This window comes from Cervus canadensis, chromosome 5 (assembly GCF_019320065.1).
Source record: "Cervus canadensis isolate Bull #8, Minnesota chromosome 5, ASM1932006v1, whole genome shotgun sequence".
NCBI classification, from domain to species: Eukaryota; Metazoa; Chordata; class Mammalia; order Artiodactyla; family Cervidae; genus Cervus; species Cervus canadensis.
Genome location: NC_057390.1, coordinates 63,651,311 through 63,676,796, shown reverse-complemented (window position 1 = coordinate 63,676,796; position 25,486 = coordinate 63,651,311). Strand labels below are relative to the sequence as shown.

At 42.0% G+C, this 25,486-nt stretch overlaps 2 protein-coding genes across 2 annotated transcripts; one reads left to right on the top strand and one right to left on the bottom strand.

Moving 5' to 3' along the window:
* Nucleotides 1-2,817: 2,817 nt before the first annotated feature.
* Nucleotides 2,818-10,712, top strand: GKN2 (gastrokine 2). Its single transcript, XM_043468947.1, has 6 exons — nucleotides 2,818-2,922; nucleotides 5,570-5,623; nucleotides 6,069-6,206; nucleotides 7,967-8,077; nucleotides 8,781-8,937; nucleotides 10,494-10,712. Exons 1-6 carry the CDS (start codon nucleotides 2,911-2,913, stop codon nucleotides 10,574-10,576), a joined length of 555 nt encoding a protein of 184 aa, XP_043324882.1. The 5' UTR covers nucleotides 2,818-2,910; the 3' UTR covers nucleotides 10,577-10,712.
* A 7,327-nt stretch (nucleotides 10,713-18,039) lies between these two features.
* On the bottom strand, nucleotides 18,040-24,009 carry LOC122442634 (gastrokine-3-like). The gene is made up of 6 exons (XM_043470478.1): nucleotides 23,948-24,009; nucleotides 22,589-22,642; nucleotides 22,053-22,187; nucleotides 20,384-20,491; nucleotides 19,268-19,409; nucleotides 18,040-18,355 (listed from the first exon to the last, which is right to left on the bottom strand). Exons 1-6 carry the CDS (start codon nucleotides 23,957-23,959, stop codon nucleotides 18,261-18,263), a joined length of 546 nt encoding a protein of 181 aa, XP_043326413.1. The 5' UTR covers nucleotides 23,960-24,009; the 3' UTR covers nucleotides 18,040-18,260.
* Between the last annotated feature and the right edge of the window lie 1,477 nt (nucleotides 24,010-25,486).

The window sequence follows — 25,486 nt, the reverse complement described above, 5'->3', positions numbered from 1 at the left end:
GATGTGTTTTCTTCATGCTGTTGATCTAAACTCTCAACTGCCGGTTTGTTGCTGCCAGGATAACCATGAAACTACATTTGAAGATGGGGAAGCTACATAAGAAAGAAGCTGGAAGCCATAAGTCATCTGTTGGAGGAGAGCCATTGTCCATGAAGTCATCTGCATTGGCCTTTACGTGAATGAGAAATAAAAGTTTATGTTGTCAAATCACTGAGATTTAGGTGTTTCCTGTTATAGCAGCTAGGGTAGCAATTCTGGTTACTTAAAGTCATTGCGCCAGGGACAGTGTGTGGTGGTGAGAATGAGAAAATGGAGTTTGAGCTCATAGATTGAAAAGAAAGACACAAGTGGGCTAGGCGTTACAGAGGAAAAATGGCAGAAAAAGCAAGGATAGCCGCAAGGTGAGCCTGAACACCTGGGGGAAATTGTCAGCAGAGATAACAATGTCCAGAAAAAAGGCTGCTTTGAGGAAAAGAATGTAGCAACTTTTGTTTTAGATGTATTGAGTCTCATATATTATAGTATATCCAAATGCAAATGCCTGGCAAATTAAAAAAATGAGTTACAGAATTATGTTCATGTGTGTGTGTGTGAGAGAGAGAAAGAAAAACTGCAAAAATAGGGGATGTAGGTGTCATTAAAAGGGTAATAGTTAAAATAAGCTCAAACTTATGTAAGGAAAACTAACAAAATCAGTAAGGGAGTGGATTTACTATTTAGTTTGAACAATAGAATAGCAAGAAAAAGTCTTATCTTTGTCACTAACTGTATCTATATATGACCTTGGCCGAGTTTCTTAACCTATTTGGATTTAATTTTCCTCAGGAGGAGTTTGGACAGGATTTGAAACAGCTCTTTCAATTAGAATCACCCAGGGAAGTTTAAGAGTCCACGTGGCTGTGCCCCTTTTCGGACCCACTGAAGAAGTGTCCAAGGTGTCGGTAAGGCCAGAAGGAGACCCTTCCATGTTGGCAACTTCACACTCTCACTGGGGAGGTAGGCAGTTGAGTCTTGGATTTTATTTATAATAGCTTTTATAAATACAGTGTCTCATCCACCCTATTTAAAAGTTTTACCCTTGAGTTGTGGGTTAGGCCTATTTCCAAGTCTATCTTTTTGTCGTGAAACTTTCTGGAATCAGAAGGCTCCTTGCTAATGCCTCCATCTCAGAAAGCCAAGAAGTTACACTTAGCACCCAATTAGAGGACAGATAGCACTTGTTACCAGTGTGGACTCTGGTGACACAATGTGATGTCAGATTGTGCTCTAACCCCCACTTGTGTCCTTAAAAGTTGACTTTTCTGCACCTTAGTTTTCTTATTTGTAAAATGAAACATGATTAGAAAGTAACCCATAGGATTGTTGTGAGGACCAAATGAATTAATATATGCAAAGTTCTTAGGAAGTGATAGAACATATTAGGTGCTCCATTAATACTAAAGTGAAAGTGTTAGTCATGTCTGATGCTTTGTGACCCCATGGACTGTAGCCCACCAGGCTCCTCTGTCCATGTGATTTCCCAGGCAAGAATACTGGAGTGGGTTGCCATTTCCTACTCCAAGGGATCTTCCCGACCCAGGGATTGAACAGGTGTCTCCTGCATTGCAGACAGATTCTTAACCATCCTGAGCCACCAGAGAAACCCCTATTAATGCTAACTATTGTCATTATTAGACATACAGACTCAGAACTCTTGAGGGGACAGGGGACACATTAAAGGGTAGAGTATAATACCTCTAATTCTAATATCTACTGTGTGATTTTAGGGGGGATTTTGGAGCCAGATATGGGAGGAAAATGCAGATGTACTGTAGCCCTTCTTGCTGTTGCTATCTTAGAAAGATTAAATGAAAAGCCCATTTTACATCCAACGCAGCTGAACAGCCAAGGTAGGGGAATTCCAACGAACTAGGTAACTCCCAAATTGCCCAAATGTCTGCTTTTTAAAAGCTCAAGTTTTAAATAGTTACTGGCTAAGAAGTCATTCCAGCTCTAGAACAAGAACATCATTTATGTTTTTTTCTTTGCTGTAGTAATTTTCCGTGTTGAACAATTCTGCCATTTACAGGTGCTATTTGCTTTTGTATTTCCCCGCATTTGAGTTCAAGATCCCACCCTAATACTAGCTAGCCATTTCTGATGGTAGAATTATAAAAATTACTTGTATCATCTTTATTCTCCCTATTTTTTCAGTCTTGAGAATTTCTCAGTGTACATCAAGATAACAAGAACTATATAAGTCATGGTTGTGATGGAGTTTTGGGTAAAGTTTAAACATAAAAAATTGGTTAATGCTGGTAATTGGGCAGAGGGATCTCTGAGACTTGTTCTTCATGGATTTCTGGAAACTAGCACCAACTCTGTAAGAGAGGAGAAAAGAAGTCCTAAGATGGCTTTTTCTTACAACATGTCCGCAGACACTACCCTCAGCTCTAGGCTCATATCCAACTCTTGGATGGAAAATTCAACAAGCAGGGCAGGGATGAAAAGACACTGAGTGGGGCCCAACTCATGTCTTAAGGGTGGACTTTACTAACAGGTGAGATTTAGGAATATAGTATTAGATATAGATGACCATGAGATATTTGTGTAGAACAAGGATCTTGCAATATTTTTAAAGGGTGGACATTGAAATCACAAATGCAACAGAGAGCAGATAAGTGGCGATATTTACAGAGTGACCAAGTGACGAATTTTCACTATTGAGTAATGAACTTCTCTGATATTATGTTATGTGGTTGTGTCTTAATCCTGATAAAGGAGTTTGCTGGGGTGTGGCATTGATAGGAACATGGCCTTTTTCAAAGTGATCATTCTGGACAGAGATTTCTGCACCTGAAATCCGATATAAAGGTAGAAGTTGCACTGGGCAGCCTCACTTGCTCCAGCAGTTTCTTCTTTTCAGGCAAAATGAAAATCTTTGTGAGTATTTGTTTATATTTCTTTATACTCTTATGGTTACTGCTTGCAGAGAATGTTCACATCCAATGTGTGTTGGTTTTCAGGGGTCTTAGACAAATACTTCATTCTTCTAAGTTTCTTGATTGAATTAATGCTGTCTTTGGCAGGAATAACGCCAAATATTAATTTGTCCATATTTATTTGTCCTTTATCTATTTCTTGAGATGTTTACTATGAAAATACAAAGAAAAAAATGAGGAATATTGAGGGAATTTTAATTTGTAATATTTTAATAATAATTCCTTATTGTGAAATTTGGAGGGCATTTTAGGATAACTATATTTACCATCTAAAAGGGAAATAGTGATTTGAAAATAATAATATCAAGGACTTTCCTGGTGGTCAAATAGCTAAGGCTTTGTGCTTCGGCTACAAGGGGCACAAGTTCAATCCTTGGTTGGGGAACTAAGATACTGTATGCCATGAGGTATGGTCAAAAGTAATAATAATAATATCAATAATAAAAAAACATCTGCCATTTCCCAAGTGCATGCTAGGCCTTATGCTGAACATTCACATGAATCACTTCATCTATTCACTGCAACAAGTTCATGTGCGCTATGCTCAGTTCCTTCTGCTGTGTCTGAACCTCATGTGACCCTATGGACCAGAGCCTGCCAGGCTCCTCGGTCCTTGGGATTCTCCCTGCAAGAATACTGGAGTGGGTTTCTTACTCTCGGGGGTCTTCCTGACCCAGGTATTGAACCTGTGTCTCCTGCATTTCCTGCATTGCAGGCGGATTCTTTACTGCTGAGCCACTGGGGAAGCCACTGAACTGAGTGGTATTGCCCCATTCTACAGGTGAGGAGACTGAAACACAGAGGACTATGATTTCCCCAGGCCAGAAATGTGGGGTTTAGTCTTGAAATCTATCCATCTTAGGCCCCACGTACAGAAGCAATCATGGCAGAGCAACCCTGCTGTGCCCACTCCAACAGATCCCGGCCCTGATCCCAGTCTCCCATAGCTCCACATGGCAGCGCTCCATAGACAGTGAACTATGTTCTATTGCAGCATGGAGCTCCTTCCCCGCAGCCTCTACCCCTTATTCTCACTGAGTTGTTGAAGGAGAGAGTAATATAAGTACCTCCCCATAAGCTGTTAAACACTGTCAATTTAACCAGTTCCCTCTCCCAGGATCTCTTGATTTTCCAAAAGAGATCTAACCCCAAAATGCACACCTGGGACCGTGGGGTATTAATCACATTGTTGGGTGGGTGGCTATTTGGGGGCAGGGGACATTTCCTGACTCTAATCATTTCACTAAGGTGCTCAGCCCTCCACCCATCTAACTCAAGCTTCTGTACTTGACCCATTAAATAGAACACGTAGGAGTGTCAGAGGTTACTAGAGCTGGCCTTGGAGCCGAGGTTTTCTGTATGCGAGTAGACAGGTTGGACGTCTGCCCTTAGGTCCATGTTAGACATTCTACCCACAGTCACCAGGACAGAAATATTATTGATGAGATGCAAAGGGAAGTAGGAAAACCTCACTGCTGCTGCTGCTGCTAAATCATGTCAGTCGTGTCCGACTCTGTGCAACCCCATAGACGGCAGCCCACCAGGCTCCCGTCCCTGGGATTCTCCAGGCAAGAACACTGGAGTGGGTTGCCATTTCCTTCTCCAATGCATGAAAGTGAAAAGTGAAAGTGAAGCTGCTCAGTCATGTCTGACTCTTTGCGACCCCAGGGACTGCAGCCTACCAGGCTCCTCCGTCCATGGGATTTCCCAGGCAAGAGTACTGGAGTGGGTTGTCATTGCCTTCTCTGAAGCCCCACTGACAGGTACTAAAAACACCCGCCTTCCTGAAGAGTCTCTCCATCAGCAGTCCCAAAGACCGTGCAGTGCCCTGTGATGTTCAGAACAGGGAACACAAAACCAGGATCAGCTTATTGAATGAGACCCTGTAGAATTGCAGCAGGATGCCAGCAGTGCCCCGGGTCAGCCTCGCATTCTGCTGGCCCAGCACTTGTCTGATGGCATCTAATGGGAACGTGGACGTTTTCTTTGATATCAGCCTCAGAAGTTATTTGTGCCTCCACGATCTGATTTTCATAGTTTCCCTTAGGAATACATGGGTACCCCTACCACCCATGAATCTATTTTAAATCTGTCTTACTCTCTTTATCTCAAGGAATTAAATAATTTTTTAAACCAAAAAGCACAACTTGATGCCTGACTACTAAAGCCAGTGTGAATACCTCCAGGGTCCTCCTCTTAGTAAAATGAGCCCTTTCTTACGCTCATCTCTCTCAAGTATTTTTTTAAAAATTTATTATTATTATTATTACTTTTAACTCCAAAAGGCATCTTGTATTTCCCCCAAATATTTTTCTGGCATATTCTTTCTAGAAGGTTGTGTTGTTGGGAAGGGTCAGGAATTTGGTAACAAAGGGAGAACTAATCTGAAAATTAGCAAAAACTCACCAAATGCCTGTCAAATGAATGAGTGTTGGCACATTTTGGAAATGGACTGTTGACCATCCATGACCTCCCACCAGTGTCTTCAAGTATATGCTTTCTGAGATATCTGTGCTTGTCATGTCCTATGTCACCCCACTCCAAATGACAGCCCTGTTATGAATGGATGTGACTGGTCTGTTTTTCAGGTGCTATTTGTGGTGGCACTGGCCTTCTTTGGGACACAATCTTTGGGAAATGAGGTGAGTTAGTTCACTACAGATATTATATCCTAGAGATATTGGGAGAGGAAAAAGAAGACACAAGATAATCTGAAGGACAGCAGAGAGTCCACATGCCCTGTACATGGGATGACATCCCAGAAATAACCAGTAACAGAAACAATGAGGCTGACTATTTCTTCCAACCACAAATATATAACCCTTAAAAATATAACCCTTTGCTTTAAAATGTGGTCAATTTCATTTCTCATGTGATGTCATTGCTTTACCCATATATAATGCAGTGAACTAAGAGGAAGACCTTTGCATTCTTATTTTAGCATGGGCTTTTGGTTTGGGATGCCAGTGGCAACATCTCAATGTCCAATCTCTTGTTCAAAGCAATAGAAGGCTTTACTTTGCTGGGAGGGTTGCCTTTCAAAAGCACATGGTTTGTGAAAACACCATTATGTCTTTGTTAATCTAGGTTTATAACATCATCAGCCCAACTGACAAAGGTGGCCAAATTCAGGAGACGATGACAATTGACAATGAAAAAAATGCTGCCATCATTAACATCCATGCGGGCTCATGCTCCTCTACCACCATTTTTGACTATAAACACGTAAGCAGCAATATTTTATATTCTTCAAGAGTGGACTTCTACAGGGTGGAGGAACAACCATTTATCGTGCATTTGAATTCCAGGATCTATTCTTATAATTCTTTCAGAATTTCCTTACTTCTTCTTTTCCCATTTCTAATTAAAAAATTGATGAGACAAGAAATATACAAATTGGTTTGATCTTTTCAGGTAGGAAGCATGATGATGTTGGCTCACTACAGGCTCAGAAAGTGCCTAGAAGAGTGACTAAAACCCAGGGCAAGGCCTGGCACACAAGCTCTCAAAAATATTTGTCAAAGGTGTGAGTGAAGTAGGGCTTCTTCTAATACAAAAAAATCTGCAGAAAGAGAGCAATCACGAAACAAGCAGTCACAAAATAGCAGAAATCCTGAACAACTACATATTTAACTGTGTACATAGGATATGAAAAATGACACTTTTGGAAGAATTAAAGCATGTTAACTTAAAAACATTATGCTATTTCCAAGTTTCAATTACTAGAATTAACAATAAATCTCAGAAACCTGCTCAGAAAACTTATTCCATCCTTGATTCATTCATTTATCTGTTTGTTTTCCATTTGTTCCATCTGGGTGACAAACCTGCTTTTATCTATGGAGAGAGTTATGCACTGTGGATATAAGCAGTCCATGGTCTATGGCACTGGGCATTTAAACTTGCTTTTCTTGTAGAAACCTCCTCCCTGCCTCTGTCCCACTGTTATTGGGAGTTCGATGACACATTTGAAAGCATTGAGTCTTAGTTTTCAAGGAGTTGTGCTGAAATTCTTTTTAAGCAGGTGTCAGGGAAATCCCAAAAGTATCTTTAAAAAGTAGCATGGTGAGAAGTTGGTTTAAGCCTCTTCCACTCTCATCAGGATTGGCTTCAGTTGATTTTTGGATTTTAGGAACTGGAAATTAATGAGAGCTGAAAATTAGGGACTAGAAAGATTTGCATTATATACAATCTTATATGCTGAATAATTATTTAGAACTATGCAGAGAAAATTCCACTCCATATGAATATTCAAGAAGGTTCCTTTTGGCTCCAAGGTCTTCAAACTCCATTGTTCTTCCAATCCCAACTTCCTCCATTCCATCCTTATGCAGCCAGCTTGGGTTTGAGGTGGAGAAAAGATGAAGAGAAGATGGTAAAGAGGGGAGAGGAGAGTCAATGAAACATGTATGTGTGGAGCGTGAGGGTGGTGTGAATATGTTGAGGAGATCTTCTAAAGCAGTACTGTCCAGTGGAATTTTCTGCAATGGTAGAAATGCTCTGTATCTGCATTTTCCAATAGGGAAGCTACTAATCACTTGTGGTTACAGAGCACTTGAAAATATGTGATGGAGGAAGTACACTTTAAATTTTATTTAATTTGACTTTAAATGTAAATGGAAACTTGTGGCTGGTAATTAACATATTTGAAAGCACAGGTCTAAAGAATACCGTATTTACTCCAAATTGAGGAAGTGGCAGAACAAAATCAATAGAGAAAGACAAAGAGCAATTTCTCCTTGACCTTTCAAACCCCAAACTGCAAAACCAAAACATGAAAAGTGAGGCACACATCAGGAGTTTACACAAATTTAGAGGTAGAAATGACAAGTGAAAAAGTGAAATGACAAGGTAAAAGAAGTCAAATGGATAGAATGGATTGCAGCTTGAAAATCTTACTGTGTATGTTTGAAGCTTTCCTGAAGGGCTGTACTCACTAAATTCAGGAACTGGGAGGGGCAGTAACTATGCTCTTGCTGCTTCAGGGCTACATTGCACTCAGGGTGCTCTCCAGAAGAGCCTGCTACATCCTGAAGATGGACCACAAAGCCATCCCTGCTCTGGACCAACTCAAACGGTACATCTTTGAGAGGAAGGTAATTCTGGAGTAGCCTTAAGTATTCCCTGTTCTTGAGCCAGAAAATACGGGATCCATGGAGAAATGTAGAGGGTAAGGGATAAGGATACGGTACTCTCCACTTTAAAGCATTTTCATATTCATTGATTTTAGAGCAGGAATATATCTCTTAGCTTGAGTTCCACTATGCAGCTCCCAGTTATAAGAACTTATAATACAAAGGCTGCCTCTGCTCAGCCCTAGATATGTGTCCTCAGGCAAACCATTTACTTCCTTAGAGAGTAAAAATAACAATTAAAAATTTAAAAACCTATCATAAATGCCAGTGTCTTTGTAGAAAGGACTAACTGCTCTTTTCATGATTGGGAGGAAAAATGAGTGAAGTTATGATATCCAATAACACAATGGTGAAAGTAAATACAATATAATGAGAATAAGCAAGCATCATGTGAGGCTAGGAACTTGAGGTTTAATTCTCCTTTTGTGTCTTCTCATTGGGCACAGGATTCACCCTCTCTAGGTTTCATTATCATTAACTGCAAAATAACACTGATAATAATGAGGCTTCTCTATAGACCAAGTGGTCAGAAGAGATGATGTCTTGAGATCCCTGACCACCTTCTGTTCAATAATTTGAAAGAGAAAAAGCCACAATGTAGAATAAGGTACACCAGATTATATCAATTTATTTCATCTTATTCCACTCTGTTGTACTGATCTAGGCTTTGAACAGCATGTTTTCTGACAAATACATCTGGGTCAAGTACAACCCACTGAAGTCTCTGATCACAAATGTGGATTGGTTCCTGTTTGGATCACCCATCAGGCAGCTTTGTGAACATGTCCCCTTATATCAGGGGGAAGTGGCAGATAAGACACGTAAGTACCAATAAATCATTCCTTTACCAAATATTTTCTGACTGCTCCAATATGTCAGGCACTCTGTTAAGTGCTGTGTGAGATACAAATAAACATGAAACATGACTCAATTGGGTTTATTTGGGGATTTAAATATCTTTCATGTGTGGAAATGCTTCTAAATATTGGGGGAGACACAGAAATGAGTAAAACTCTACCCCCAAGGAACACATGATCTGGTGGAGAAGTTAATTCATTATGATAGAGGATGGAATAAAAAAAAAGATTCCTTTGGCACCAAGGGAAAACTATTGGATTCTCCAAAGTATAGTATAGGGCTTCCTTGGTGGCTCAGTGGTAAAGAATCCACCAGGAGACACAGGACATGTGTGTTCGGTCCAAAGGTTGGGAAGATTCCTTTGGAGTAGGAAATGGCAACCCACTCCAGTATTCTTGCCTGGGAAAATCCCATGGACAGAGGAGCCTGGCGGGCTATAGCCCATAGGGTCTCCAGGAGTCAGACATGACTGAGCGACTGAGCACAGTACAGCATGGTAACTCTGGTTAATAATATAGTATTGCATACTTAAAAGTTGCTGACGGTAGAGATTAAGAATTTCTACCATACAAACACAAAACGGTTAACTATGTGAAGTGCTGGATGTGTTATTTTGACCTTCTATAATGTATCTGTATATCAAATTATCATATTGTACACTTTGGTGGTGGTTTAGTCACTAAGTCATGTCTGACTCTTTGCAACCCAATGTACCATAGCCCGCCAGGCTCCCGAGTTCATGGGATTTTCCAGGCAAGAATATTGGAGTGGGTAGCCATTTCCTTCTCAGGGGTATCTTCCTGACCCAGGGATTGAACCTGAGTTTCCTGCATTGAAGGTGGTTTGTTTACCACTGTGCTACCAGGGGAGCCCCAATATATTTTACATTTTAAATATATACAAATACATTTGTCAATTGTTTCTCAAAAAAGTTAAAGAGCAATCAGAATTTAGGATAAGATTGGCCCAAGAAAGAGCAGGCAAAGTGGACTGACAGACGGGGAATATAAACTCTGATTTATCCAGTTAACATATGTCACTGTGGTCATTCCTGGTATTTTTACACAAAATTTGCTAAATATGCCCAAGTATTAAGAGTGGCCAGAGTGAAAGAGAGGCTGGATCACAGACAATGAAGGCAACAAGAAAAATTCCTCAGAGTAGTGGGAGGTGGATAAAGAAGAAAAGAATTGGCACTTATTACCTTTCTATTGCCCAGGTGTTAAGATATTTTTCTTTTAATAAGGTCATTAGTACTTACAAGTAAAGGCACACTGGCATGCCATCAATGCAAACTGCCATGGCATCTGCTGAGCCAGAGAGTACTTCCAGGAATTGTTAGTCTTATTTAAGCTAATATATGATTATTCTTTACAAGTATAGCTGAAATCTTGGGCAACATGAAATTACATGTGCAATCCCTCGTCAAGACATTTACAAAAGGGCATTGGTTTGCTAAATTAAATTTAATTTGCTAACGTCTTCATTCTCTTTCTTTCAAAAATTTCCCCCTTTTCAGATAATATTGGTGCTGAAGCCTGTGCAAAGGCTGGGCTGCTGGGCATCTTGGGAATTTCCGTCTGTGCAGATGTTCACGTGTAAGGCATTCAGCACACTGGTTTCATCTTTTTAAAGAAATACACCCTTGGTTTCCACTCAACAGCCAAATTAAATTCTTTCTTAATGCCCCAACTAATCTGGAGATTCACTAGTAAAACATGACTAGTATATTTATAGATATCTGCGTGTTTGTTTTTGTAAACCACAAAGGGAAGTCAAACGATGTTTACATCAATATATGAAAGAAATTGCCAGGATTTCAAATAAAGTGCATAGTGTGAAAATTCCCAGATAATATAGGTGAGTTACACACAGGCTGGTCAGTTATGTGCAAGTCTCCACTTTTGCATCTGTCACTTAAACCAGCTGCCCATCTCTCCATCCAACACATTGAAGTAGCTTAGGTAGAGCAGGGGCTCAGGTGACAGTAACTTCCACCTGATGAGAGGGATAGTTTATTTACACTCTTTAAAGACAGCTTGCCTGATCAGATGATGCAAACTTTATATATAAAGTTTGTGATATCAAGTATACCTTCTGACAAAGTCCCCAACTTTGAGGGCCATTTATATAACTTTTAGTTCATCAGATTAGTAGACTCAACTGTAATAAACACTATCATGACATATTTCATCCCAGAGTGTGGAGAGAGAGAGGGAGAAACACCCATCACCTAGAGAGAGATACATATTCCTGAAAAGTTTTACAGGAGTGAGGACTTGATTGGGAGTATCAAGTCAATGTAGGAGGAAAACAATTTCTAACATTCCATATAAATTGCAAAAGGTGGGCAAATTTCCAGCGCATATAATTAAATTCTTATATGGACTGGTCAGTGAATGCAAGTTCAGAACAAAGAGGAACTACTCTAGCAAGAATTTCTATCGTCAATTGCTTCTATTTCTAACACCTACTCCTTAATAACCATTAACACCAGGATAGATATGCTGGCAAAACTACCATAGTAAAGAAAGTTATTTTCTTGTTAGGCAATGAGTCATTTATATAAAACCACTTGATAACAGCAGTAAAGAGTGTATAATAAAGTGTCAAATAAAAGTAGAGTATATTAGCTGGTCCCCTAATGTTTGCAAATGATGGCACCCAAATCGAAATAACAGGTGGGAGTGGAGAGGTGGGAATTTATTGCCTCATCTGCCAAAGGAAGATAGGTATATTCTGGTCTTGGTTGGCCAGAACTAAGTGCTTGAAGGTGACCAGACTATCTTCTTCCACTCTCAACACTCTTTCTCTCTACATGTCAGCCTCAGCATCTTGCATTAGCTTTCTCCGTGGTGGTAAAACCAACATTACTGTGAGCCCCAAGGTCTCCATCTTCCTTATGTCATCATCAGAGAGGAAAGGACTCTTAATTCTAATTTCAAATTAGCTTTACTTTAAATTACCAGGAAGATAAAACAATTATAAATCTATGTACACTCAATGTCAGAGCTTTTTAAACATAAAAAGCAAACATCACCAGATCTAAAGGAAGAAGTAGATAGCAATATAATAATCATGGGGGACTGCAATACCCCACTTTTAATAATAGATCATTCACAGAAAATCAATAAGGAAAACAGCAGACTTGAAAACTGTAAACTGAACAAGCCTGGCAACATATACAGAATATTCCACCCAACAGTAGCAAAAACAGATTCTCCCTAAGCACTCATGGAACATTCTGTAGGGTAGATCATGCTAAACCAGAAAACAAGTCTTAACAAATTTAAGAGGATTGAAATCATTCCAAATATCTTTCCCAACCACAATGGAATAAAACTAGAAATCAATAACAAGAGGAAAGTATTCACAAGTACATGGGAATTAAACAACATACACTCAAGCAACCACTGAGTTCAGAGAGAAGTCAAAGGGAAATTATGAAATATCTTGAGATAAACAAAAATGAAAACAGAATTAATATCTTCCCTCTCCAGACCTTACAAAGGGACTCTTTCTGGAGAACATCTAATGGAGCCCCAGCTTCCTTGTAGCTTATATTTGACTCACTCCTTTTAGGCATGTGCCTGTCCTATTTGATTTGCTTCTCCTAATAAGTTTAATTGAAGTGTAATTGGCCTACAACGCTGTTAGTTCCAAGTGCACAAGATAGTGGTTTGATATTTCCGTGCATTATAATATGGTCACCATAAGTCTAGCTACCAGCTGTCATCAAAGATACTGCATTATAAATGACTATAATCCTAATAGTGTACCTTAATTTTGTAACTGAAGTTTGTACCTCTTCATCTCCCTTAACTATTTTATTCATCCCTCTACTCCTTTACCCTCTGGCAACTACCTGTTTGTTCTCTGTACCTATGAGTCTGTTCTGTTTGTTCTTTTGTTCTATATTTTGAGTCCACATGTAAGTGGAAATATATGGTGGTTGTCTTTCTCTGTCTGAACTATTTCATGTAGACTAATATCCTCTAGGTCCATTCAAGTTGTTGCAAATGGCAAGATTCAGTATTTTTATGGCTAATAGTCCATTATGTGTGTGTGTGTATCCATTCCATTTATTCCATTGTGCATATATACATCTTATTTTCCTATTCATCTATGGGTGGACACTTAGGTTGCTTTCTATATCTTGGTTATTGAAATTAATGTTGCAGTGAACATATGGGTGCATATGTCTTTTAGAATTAACATTTTGCTTTTTTCAGCTATATATCTGGGAATGAAATTGAGAGATCATATGGTAATTTTATTTTAGTTTTTTGAGAAAATGTCATATTGTTTTTCTTTATAGTGGCTGCAGTAATTTGTATCCATACCAACAATGTACAAGGTAATCCTTTTTCACCACAATAACATTTGTTATTTGTGGTATTTTCGATGACATCCATTCTGATAGGTGTGTGGTGATATCTCACTGTGGTTTGGATTTGCATTTCTTTGATGATTAGCAATATTGAGCATTTTTTCATGTGTTAGTTGGGCTATGCATATCCTCCTTGGTAAAATGTCTATTTAGGTCTTCTGCCCATTTTTAAAATGTTTTTTCTACATTGAGTTGTTTACATACTGTGGATATTAACCAATTTTCAACCGCATCATTTACAAATATTTTCTTCCATTTAGTAGGTTCTCTTTTTGTTTTGTTGATGGTCCCCTTTGCAGTGCAAAAGCTTTTAAGTTTAAATAAGCCCCTTTTATTGATTTTTATTTTTCCATTTTTTTGGCCTTAGGAGACATCCAAAAATATTGCTATGATTTATAAGCAAAGTGTTCTGCCTATATTTTCTTCTAGGAGTTCTATACTTTCAGGTCTTATGTTTAAGCCTCTAACCCATTTTGAGAGGGTTTTTTTTTTTTTTTTTCATGTATGATGTGAGAAAATCTTCTAATTTCATTCTTTCCCATGTAGCTGCCTAGTTTTCCCAGCACCAGAAGGATGTTTTCTGCTAGTCTTCAGATCATTCTCAACAGTTGCTCTGTACATAGTTGTAACTTTCGATGTGCCTTTGGAAGGAGGTGAGCCACAGGGTCTTCCTACTCCATCATCTTGGCTGCTCCTCCTCCTCATCTATTGTTGATCAGAATTTTCCAATCTCTACCGCAAAAACAAAACAAAACAAAAAAATCCACCAACTACCTAATCCCTATTCCCCCATTGACATCTTTCCTGCCAACAGTAGTCGTTTCCTCTTTAAGTAGCCATTAAAAAGATCCTTCAGTTTTAAGGAATATATTCCTTATTTAATTCCAAGGCTTCCATAATGATTAGTCTAAATCAGTGGTTTTCAGTTAGAGCTTTTTAATAGACTGTCTTGGTTTGTCATAACTTTTCCTCCAAGGAGCAAGTGTCTTTTTTCATTTCACAGCTGCAGTCACCATCTGCAATGATTTTGGAGCCCAAGAAAGTCTGTCACTCTTTCCGTTGTTTCTCCATCTATTTGCCACGAAGTGATGGGACCAGATACCATGATTTTAGTGTTTTGAATGTTAAGTTTGATGCCCAGGTGAATAGCACCCACCGGATGAGGCCAATGAAGCTGCTTCATAGGAATAACCACAGAGATACAGCTTAAACTGTGAGGATGGTCCTTTTACCTCAGGCAGGAGTAGGAAGAAGAGGAGCAGCACATTCTTGGCAGGACAAGGGGCCCGACTCCTGACCCCTGAGGAAGTTGAGAGCCATGAGTAGGCAGGGAGCCAGAGAGTAAGCTCTGGGCAGTCACCGCCCTCGGCTGGTGAGCCTGCCCACCCAGACCCGCAGATCTGGGGTTCGGGGCCTATCGACTCATCCCTGAGGCTGCAGAGAGGCAGGCGTGATGAGGACAGTTAGGGGAGACTCCTTCTAGGGTGGAAGGAGCAGGGCTAGTGGAGGGAGCAAGACTCCCCTCAAGGGAGCCTATTATTGGAGCATCATTATTATTGGAACATCATTCTCCGAGCTCAGAGGCAGGGAAATTGACCTCTGTCTTGGGCCTCCTCCCTGAGAAGGGCCTAAGGGCAAGGGTGGAATTTTTGCAAGAATCTCAGAGATTCCTTGGTGGGAGGGTTTTGAGCAGTTCCCAGCTGGGATTTAGACATGATCCTTCCGTGGCATGTTGGCAGGAAGAAAAGGACAAAGCTGAAGGAGATAGAAAGCTCAGGAAAGAGGGAACTGGGACATGGTCACACCCAACAAGTCCTAGATGGGAGGAGCTCAGATTTGCCTCTAGCCCAGTCTCCAAAGGGCTCAGGCTTCAGGCCTCAGGGTGGTGAGTGGGAGTTGTGAGCAGAAAGGACAGAAGCAGTGTCTCGCTACACTTTCTCGAAGAAACCAGAGCAAACGTTGCAGCATTGAGAACAACTGACAACAAACCACGGAGGGAGACACACTTTCCTGTTTCCTCTGAACCCCTGGGGCTGAGAGAGCAGCGTCTGCCCAGGGCACACGCTCCGTGGAGGGGTGGCAAGTGTGGTGACTGATCGGCTTACAGCACCGTGGGCGGTGGGTTCCCAGTCCCTTCCGCCCAGACCTAAGAGGCAGCACTGGAGATGTCGACAGAGGTCAGTGACAGCAGCTGTACCAAGAAATGGGGGAAAAAAAAAGAAAAGAGAATAGAATATTTCCCTGCTTAGAAGAGGAATGGTTTTACAAGCCAGTTCCTAGGCCCTTCCAAAGACATTCAAAGATTATTGCAAAAGACTTAGCGAGAAGCTTGGGTTCTTCAGTCACAGATGGAGGAAAACACTTTGCTGTGAATATTAATGTGATTGCATTTTAAACAGAAGGCTGGTGGTGTTAATAACATGGAATATGTTTGGGTCAGAGTGAGGGGTACTGGCTTGAGATTCAGATATGGTGAATTTTGTTGAGAGATGGATTAAGGATAAATATTAACAATGGTCATCAGTAGGGTGGTGCTGTAGACAGGAATGTTTATGTCTCCTTAAAGTTCATAAGTTGAAATCTAATCCCCAATGTTGTTGGATTAGTCTCTTATAAAAGAGGCCTAGAGAGCTCCCTTTTACCTTCTACCATGTTAGGACACAGCAAGAAGACGGCTGTCTACATGTGAGAAGGTGGGCTCTTATCAGACACCAGAATTGCTGGTGCCTTGATCTTGGACTTCCCAGCCTCTAAAAATGTGAGAAATAAATGTTTGGTGTTTATAAGTCATCCAGTCTATGATATTTTGGAATTTTGCCCCTCCCAATCCCATCTTCTAAAATATTTAAATCCTGATAAAATATTTAAATTCCACACATGGGAGATTCTTTATAAGATGAAGATTGAGCTTTGAAGGACCTGAAGGACCAAAATCTATCTTGACAAGTTCTGTAAGGTCTAGAGCAGTGGTCCCCAACATTTTTGACACCAGGGACTTGTTTCATGGAAGGCAATTTTTCTGCAGACCAGAGTCAGGGGGATGGTTTCAGGGTGATTCAAGTGCATTACCTTTATTGTGCACCTCATTTCTGTTATTATTACATGAGTTCCAATTCAGATTATCAAGCATTATCAAGCATTAGATCCCAGAGATTAAGGATCTCTGGTCTAGAGGACTGTGCTAGTTGTTTCTCAGAGTTGATACAGAGCTCTTACAGCCCAGTCAATGATAGCCCAACATGGGAGGGCAGCAGGCCTTGAACCAAGAATTTCCTGAAGGAAAGCAGTCTAGCTGGCAGAGTGTCTGTGGGGAGGGTAACAGATGGAAAGACACATGGTGGATGTCAGGAGGTGGGATGTCTAAAGTCTCCTGGAAGTAACTGGGATGTTGTAATGATCAAGTGGAGCCTGGAGATGATGGGAAATTTAGAAACAGTTGAAGCTCAGATGTCCAGAAGGGAAGGTGTGATAGATATCAGAACCAGTCAGTAGGCAGCAGCCCCACCGTCATGAGTCCTGAGGGTTTGGGAGCAGGGCTCCAGCAACTGTAACAGGGAGTCAGGCACCTGGGACCAGATAGGGACTGCTCCTGAAGATGCTGGGGGCCAGATGTCAGGGATAAAGCATACACTGGTCAAGGAAGGACTGATAGCCATGGGAACTTAACTCCAGGGACACTTTAGGTCAAGCCTTGAGGGCAAGACATGCTTTGTGGGCCTCTGGTTGATCAAGACAATCTGTCACATCTATCTGATTCTTCCAGCCTGGATGCTCTGTGCAAGTATCTCCACCAGTCTTATCCTTGACAAGATGCTTGTGACCAAATGCATAGATTCAGAGACCCTGGCCGACCCAGCCATACCTTATTTAAACCCAGCTAGAGGTTTATTCTGGGGCTTTCCCACACAATCACCTTTCCGTTCATAACTGTAAGTCACATCACATCATGACTATGCAGAGCTGGAGCTCAGCTCTGCCTCCGGCAAATCAGTGCTGAAATTCACCCCAGTCCGTCTACTCCACGCGCATGCATGGTTCAGCACTCCCCACCCGTCCCATTCCAGTCCTGTCCCACTTACTCCAAACTCCAGCATGACCTTCGGTGAATGTCTATGTCTGTATTTCCAGTACTCTTTCCTTGTTTATTCTGGTTTAGGCAAGTCAGGGATGTTCTGGTTGCTGTGGGTGGGGCTGACTCTGTGTCCTTCCCAGCTTTCGAGATGGATAGTTAAAGAACCAGGGTCAAGAGGCCAGGTCCCTTATTCATTTGTAAGAGAGAGAAATGCCCAGGGATTCCCATGAAGGGGTTTAGACTGGTTCCAAAGAGAGGTCTGAGAGGCCTTGTTCACGCAGTTAACTCTCTCTCAGGGATTTTCACTGTGTAGGCTGGACCACAGTGAACAGCATCAATTTGCAGGAGACGGAGATGTGACCTCAGACCTGAAAGCTTAAGTCAGGCTGTGGCTGGTGTCTTTTTGTTCTTTCTTGTGTCCCAGATTCTTCAGGAATTCTTCAAGGGACACACCAAAGAGAGGCCCTTAGAAATGAGACCTTCCAAGAGAGGCGTGTTCCCCTTTGTGCCTTGTTTGTGTGTGATGGTTATGGACAGCAAGTGGATGGGAGTCCGGTAACTCTAGAGAGGACAGTGCAGGCAGGCAGTGCTCATATGTTAGATCAGGGAGGCAAGAAACTTTATTGCTCTAAGCCAACAGAATAGGGAGAAAGTGTATTCAGTTTCTACGTCACAGAGCTGGATCTTGGGTCAAAAGATAGGGGTAATCAGGCCTGAAATGAGCAGCTTTCCATTGGCAGAGGTGGGCTGGGTCACTGAGCTCTGGGGTCAGGTCAGCAGCCCCATCCAGACAGGTCTGCTCTCCACGTGGCCGACCTGGAGGTTCAGAGCCCAGGTATCTCCCCACAGATGGAGAGTCCCAAGAAGGACAGGATTTGGATTTCAAAACAGGAATCTGGGTCAATAGCCAGTGCAGTACCTTTAAAAAGAAAGAGAAGCGTTTTATTTAGAAGATCACTTAATTGCTCTAAGACTCTAAAGTAGAGTAGATATATTACGAGTTGCACCTAAATGAAGTGTGATGCTCAAGACAACTTTACTAGCCAGAGACTTGGGGACAAAATGGAAGATCTCATCAATGCTGCAATAACGGGTCCCACATTCTTTTTTTCTATTTCTTTTATTGATCTTTAATCATCCTCTTTAACCCCCCAGCCTCTCAAGTTCTCTTTGTTTTCCTGCTGGAAGTTCTCGTTATGAAGAAGCCTTGTTCACTGGGTTAGTTTATACTCAGATGTAGTTGACAGAAAACAGTGTAATGGGAAGTGGTTATTGACTCTATCTGGAGCACCAGGGAGATTCTATTCTTGTCTGGTAACTTCCCAAGCTGGTAGACACTGATCCTACTGTATCCCCATCAGGGATGCCAGCCACTAAGACATTTCTTTCCCAAAGTGTGGTCCGTAACTGTCAGAGTCCTGCTTTCTAGCATCTGGGCAGCCTGAGAAAGAGGAAGACTGAGATTCTCCAGAGCAATGGGCCTCCAGTGGGGAATTCCAGGCACTGTGCTGCTGGGGTGGGGGGAAGGGAGGGGAGGCTGAAACTTTGGGTCAGCTGAGAGTATCCACCAGCTGTCAGTTCTCAGTGGTGAAATGACTGTCCTCTACCATTTGGTAAAGCTAAGTTCACTCTGCTTCCTGTTCTCAGTAATCAGGAGTCATCTCTACTACCAGGGGGAAATGCATCTAAGGCCCCATTATTTTTATACCCATTTGCAAAGAAATGGAATAGACCTGCAAAGTGTCATTAGAATTTGTCAAGGACCTAAAAACCATTCCACACCTCTTGCCTCAACTGTGGTCTTGAGTTTCTAGGTAAGTTATTCATGTACCTTCTTTTTGCTGTTGGGCAAAATAAGTGGGGACCGCTCGGCACATGTCCTTGATGGGTGCTCCGAACTGGGCTAAGTTCTTGACCCGGTTGGGTAAAACAGTGTAGGTCAGGCCGTGAGTATCTGGATAATGCTTTGAAGTCTGGAAGATGTGACATTTCAAAAGGGTGAGACAGCAGGTAGATGCGGCGCAGCAAGGGGGAAGAGTAAGAAACCAGTGCACGGGGGCACTGGATGTACAAAAACAGCCTTGTACTTGCCCTTGAGTTTCCTCCCTAATAGCAATATCCTATCTGACCACAAGGTGGCAAAATTACTCCAGAAAAGTCTGTGTGTCCCTGTGACTCAATCTGTACTCCTTTCACCCTTGAATTTTCAGCTCTTCCAGACTCCAGTGCTATTCTCATTTCTAATAATGATCTACAATAAATTTTAAGTTATGGTCTTCATTTATATTATGCCTTTTACTTGTTATAAATCAGATGAGGGGAATACTTTCTACCTCCCTTTTTAAAAAGTGATAAATTATTTTATTTTTATGTGATCCAAAGGCATTTTCTTTTCCAGGAATCAGCAGTCCTCCTCCCATGGACATTAGGGACATGGCCCAAATGTTCTGCATTGGTTATTTAAGCAAAATGACGCCAGATTTCAATGACTTCCCAAGGGCTTCCTGCTGATTTTTAATTTATCTGACAATCCTTGTCATTTAAGAGTCAGGAAGAGAGTTTCAGGAGTCCTAAACTCATTTTCAACTAAAGATAATATGTGTGTATGAGTTTAAAGGGTCTGCAGGGGAGGAGAGGAGGCATGAGAATAATAATAGTATTTCAGTTTAATATTTATATTCACTAACGTGTAGTTCATACCCTTTTGGAATACATCAAAATTATGTCATTGCATGGAATGAAATGGTTCATTTTCATTAATGCGATGTGACTTAAATAGGCCATGGATTGGACTTGGAGTCCTTCGCACGATGATGGAATTCCATGGGCGTTAAGATCAAGCATGAACTGAATTCCCCAGCATGTACAGCATCATCTTAGGAGGTCAGAAAGTAAAGTTGGAAAACACCAAACTAGGAGGGGACTCCAGTGAGCTAATCTCACTTACCTGGTGGTCCAGGGCCTTAACAATGTCATCCAAAGTTGGGAAGACAGCTTCATCCATCTTGGCCAGGACACAGGCCATCTTGCTAAACAACTTAGCCGCCAAGAGGGCCTTAAAGCAACACAGCAGAACCCTGTCATTCATTTAGTCACAATACGGGGGCCTCCTACTTGTCATCAGAGCTGCACAGAGCTGTCCTTCAGACTGTGGTGTGGAGCATCTGGCAGAGCAGGCCTTGGGCACCGGAGCCAAGCGCCAGCAGCAGGACTGGCCTTGTACACGGGGCCCTGCTGCAGGCGCCACAGGGGGATCCCCTGGGAAACTCTGCATACCACTAACAGACTGGGGGGTCTGGAGGGGCAGGGGGTCGGCCGCAGTGACAGTGCTGTTCATGGTCCTCAGCCGCCTCCATGACCCTCAGCTTCCCCACCTGTAAGGTAGGAAAAGTGGACTCTCTCCAGGGGGATGTCATGAACGGATGAGACAGACACTGCCTGCTTGTGAAGCCAGTGTGTGAGTTGGCATCCCTTCTGGGTTTACAAGGTGAGGAGGAGCCTGGGGTCAGATCTCCAGAGATAGATCCCAGCCCTCGGTCTGTCACTGACTGCCCTGATGTAGCCTTGGACCTGACCTTCAGCCTCTCTGAGCTTTGGAGTAAAGCAACGGTTCTCCAGCTGAGTCTGACAATGAGCCCATTTCCCTCACCTGCCAGAGAAGTTGTGACTTCTGTTCCATCAGGTGGAATTTTGTGAAATCTTTGTTGGAAGAAAAGTCTTTATGGCTTAAAACAGAGTTAGAAATCCCTGGTCTGCATGTCCTGTAAGAAGACTCAGGAGCCTTGTCCTCCAGGAAATCAGGAGTAGATCAGGTGAAGAATGGGGAGGACAGAGTTTGGGGAGGTCCAGGGGGAGCAGAGAGAAAGCCTGTGTTTGTGGAGTCTGTCCTGAGGGGGGAATGTAGGAGCGGGGCTTCCAGACAGCAGGGGCTGGATGGCAGAGGGTCACGCAGGGAGTTGAGGGGGAGGGGGTGCGGTCTTTTCCTTCACTTAACCCTCTGAGTCCTTTCCAGTAGGAAAGGCAGCCATTGATTCTCCTTTGCAGATGAGGAAACCGAAGCACTCAAAAGCTGCATCGTGTCTCTGGTTGCGTCGTGTCTCTGGTCATATAACTTCTCTATCATGGGGCCTCCCGTCCCAATCCCGCCTCTTTGTTCCAGGTCACGCCTCGTCATCCCTGACCACATGGGCAAGTGGAAGCAAGATTTCTAAAAGTGAAAATAAATTATTTTCCGGCTTTGGAAATAAACTGATTAAAATCTGAGAGCAAGACCAAAGAACCTCTATGGCACATACAAGTTAGAGGACATCAGGATTCTTAAAAATAGCTCTTATTTCAGAGGCCTTCAGGAGCCCTGTGAAGTCAACACAGGAAAGGAACACAAAGGGGTGCTGGATCCCTAGAGATCTCAGAAGCTCCTCCTATGGCTCAAAAAGAAGTCACTGCAAATGCATGAAAGCTGGTTCCTTACCAAGAGAGATGTATTCCCTCAAGATCCTAAACTTAGAGAAGGCCTGTGTGGACAGGGTTCTCTTCTCTCTGGAAAAGCAGGAGGCTAAATTTTGGAGCAGGCAAAGCTTTCTTTGGCATTGTAATGAACGTTTTCTAAATCTTACATTCTTGTAGTCCAAGACTCCATCCCATTCACTCAAAACATTGTTGTCTCGGATGCTGACCATACCTCGAAAGGCATTGACATGGATGCTCTGGGTCCCAACAGATCCATCCAGAGGATGGTTGTCACTGATGTTCTGGAGAAGAGAAGGCAGCAAGTAGAACAGTCCTAAGTCCAGAGTTCCTGCATTGCCCATCTCTCACAGATATAAAGGGGTCCTCACAAGAAATTTGATGGAGGCCCCTCCAGATTCCCTGGTGGCTCAGATGGTAAAGAATCCACCTGCAAGGCAGGACACCTGGGTTCAATCCCTGGGTTGGGAAGATTGCTTGGAGGAGGGCATGGCAACCCTCTCCAGTATTCTTGCCTTGAGAATCCCTATGGACAGCAGAGCCTGGTGGGCTACAGTCCATGGGGTTGCAAAGAGTCGGACACGACTGAGTGACTAAGCACAGCACAGCACCCCAGATTATCACCTTTGAAGTACTTCTGTTTCAGGAGGACCAGACAGGTTGAACCCTCTCCACCCTCACTTACCATCAGGGCCAGACATGGAGCTAGGAAGAGGACCACAAGGATTGAAGGCACAATCTGAAGTGGAAACAAATGTCAGTGTACAGGGCTGGCTCCCTTAGCCTCAGATCAGCCCAGGGCCTGGGGCTCAGAGGAACCCCAGGGTTGGAGCCTTCTTAAAAGATCTGTAACTTTCATAGTGTCTCTTGCCCTAGTGGCCCCAAATGTATCAGGAGACTGTCATTCCATGTGTTCGATATGGGATGTACTGGCTACTCAAGAAGAAAAGCTTTACCGTTCATTCAAAGATACCTTTTGTTTTGTTCTACGTCTACTATCAATCACTGGGCTAAAGATTAGGCAGCCTGACCAAGCACTTGATCTGCACATAATGCAGGGCCATCTTAAGTCAAGTTGTAAAATAAGTGATAATTCAGGTCCCCCGTCTTCCTTTCTGTAACTCCTTCTTTCTTCCCAACCAGTGGGGACCCCCTCTGTCCCCTCTGGAATCTGATATCCTTCCAATTTCCTCTCCTCCAGTTTCTTCCACCTTGCCTGAGCATAAAAGATTATGCATCACTTGTTTACACCTTATTTTGAAATAGGTTTTACTCAAGGGTGAGTAGTTCTTGAGATATTTGCAGTGAATCGTTTGCTCTTGGTGTGACCTGCCTAACCTATTGGAGGCATTTCAGACACCAGAAAATAAGTGAAAGAGAATTAGAAGGACGGGAACAGGCTAAGATAAATGTAGCAGAGAATCTTTCCCTACACCTCACAGCTCATTATCTGGTCTACTTAAGGCTCACTCAGCTCAAGAGCACTTACAACATAAGCCGAAATCGACAGGAAACCCCCTTCCTCCCCTTCCCCACAATATCCTATGCAGTATTCTGCAATGTGATGACACCATGAATGTGAGATACATCTTCAAAGAAAAAGACAATAGTTACTCTCTGAATAATAACCACAATGCAATGAGGTTAACCAAGGAAAAACATGTGATACAGACAACAATAATATTCTATTAAATGATTCTTAGAATTAGTGCCATGTGTTAGATACACTTGAAATTTTCTTTGCCAGAAATTTATAAATAAAATGAATCTAGGAAGAAAAGACCCTAAAATATGAATATCTACTCAATCTGCAAAGATTGTTGACCTTTCAACAAACTAGCTATTAATTCTTTTGGGAACGACCCATTTTCTGATGTTCTAAAAAAAGAGAGGCTTACCAACAGGGAGGTTATGTGCCAAGTTAATATTTGGAAGTTCTATTTAGGGTTAATTTGAAGAGTCGATGGGAAAAAGGAACTACTCCCTGGCTATTCTGGCTCTGAAAACATAGTTACCTATATTCAAAACCAGAAAATATACTTACAAGGTGTTTCATATTGCCTCTTTCTCAGAACCTTGGCAACTGCACGCATAAAAGAATTTTCATGTCCTATTTACTTTCTAAGCCTGGTTTATATAGTCTTGGACCTTTCAACTACTACCACGGTAAAAGATTCAGGGAAATTAATCATAATCCGAATACCATTTGGGGGGGAAAAGGCAAGTTTATGTAATCACTGTTATCACTTTTCTTTAACTACTTTTAAATATTTTCCTTTTACTCAAATACCTCCACTGGTTATATAAGGCAAACATGGGAAGAACAAGGCTTTGTGGGCTGGTGTGCCCATGACTTTAACAGTTAGGGAAGGATTGCTAATAGTAGATCTCACCAAATGGTCCTGATACAAAATCAGTGTTTACCATTTCTATTTCCCAGTTCCAGAGAAACTCTTTACTAATAGTGGAGGTGGTTGAGAAAAACCTTATGAAACCAAAAGAGATGAATTGTAACCACAAGATTAGATTGGCAAGAAGACTGGTTCAGTTCTTCATCCAAACCCCAAATCACAGGGTTGGTCCTGTAATGCCTTCTGCCCACCCACCAAGCTGACCTCATTTAACCTCTTCAAAGATCTACCTCTGGGTGACATCTTAATATTCTGATATTTTGCTTCCACTCTATAATTTGTCTTTCTCCTCCCAGCCTTTGTTTCAGGGTGACTTTTTCCATGAAGGACCATTTGAGCCGCACTGGATCTCCTGAGACATAGGGAACCACTTTCTATGACTAGTCAATTCTAACTCAGGCTTTTTCAAACATTTTCTTATTTTTTATCAAGACCTTGACTGGTTGTGACCCAACTACCTGGACCAAATTCCAAAAGGTCATAATCAAATGAATGTATTTCTTCAGAGATAAAGATGAAGTATATGGATGAGGTTGGGCACTGGAATGATCAAAGTGGAAGACAGACAGCTCTGTTCTTATAGTACTTCCTGTGAATTTTCAATGGGAGCATAAACTAAGTGGGCCCTGGGATGCTTAGGTCACCCAGGGCTCAGGTAATATAATCTCTATATTATATTATGGCTGTCAGTATTTTAAAAACACCATGCACAGAGCACATGCTCAGTAGTTATTGGCTGAATAAGTAAAATGCAATAAAAGAATGACTTTCATTTTGGGGCATGTGGTTATGCATTTTTCCCAACACGATTTATTAACTAGATTATCCTTTATCCATTGTATGGTCGTGGTGCCTTTGTCAAAAATTTGTTGACTGAACATGCATTGGTTATGTCTGAACTCGCTCGTCTATTCCACTGATCTACATTCCTGTTTTTATGTTCAGTTCAGTCACTCAGTTGTGTCTGACTCTTTGCAACCCCATGAACCGCAGCACGCCAGGCCTCCCTGTCCATCTCCAACTCCCAGAGTTTACCCAAACCCATGTCCATTGAGTCAGTGATGCCATCCAACCATCTCATCCTTGCTGTCCCCTTCTCCTCCTGCCCTCAATCTTTCCCAGCATCAGTTGCTGCTACTGCTGCTGCTAAGTCGCTTCAGTCGTGTCCGACT

Bases quoted from the DNA above. Each gene is read 5' to 3' on its own strand.
- LOC122442634 (XM_043470478.1), bottom strand. The intron at 20,492-22,052 runs GTAAGATTTAGA...TGTTGCTTTAAG, and splicing joins GAGTCTTGGACTACAAGAAT to GCCCTCTTGGCGGCTAAGTT. The intron at 18,356-19,267 runs GTACATGAATAA...TTCTTTTTAAAG, and splicing joins TGCCCAACAGCAAAAAGAAG to GTACTGCACTGGCTATTGAC.
- GKN2 (XM_043468947.1), top strand. The intron at 5,624-6,068 runs GTGAGTTAGTTC...TTGTTAATCTAG, and splicing joins CACAATCTTTGGGAAATGAG to GTTTATAACATCATCAGCCC. The intron at 8,078-8,780 runs GTAATTCTGGAG...GTACTGATCTAG, and splicing joins GGTACATCTTTGAGAGGAAG to GCTTTGAACAGCATGTTTTC.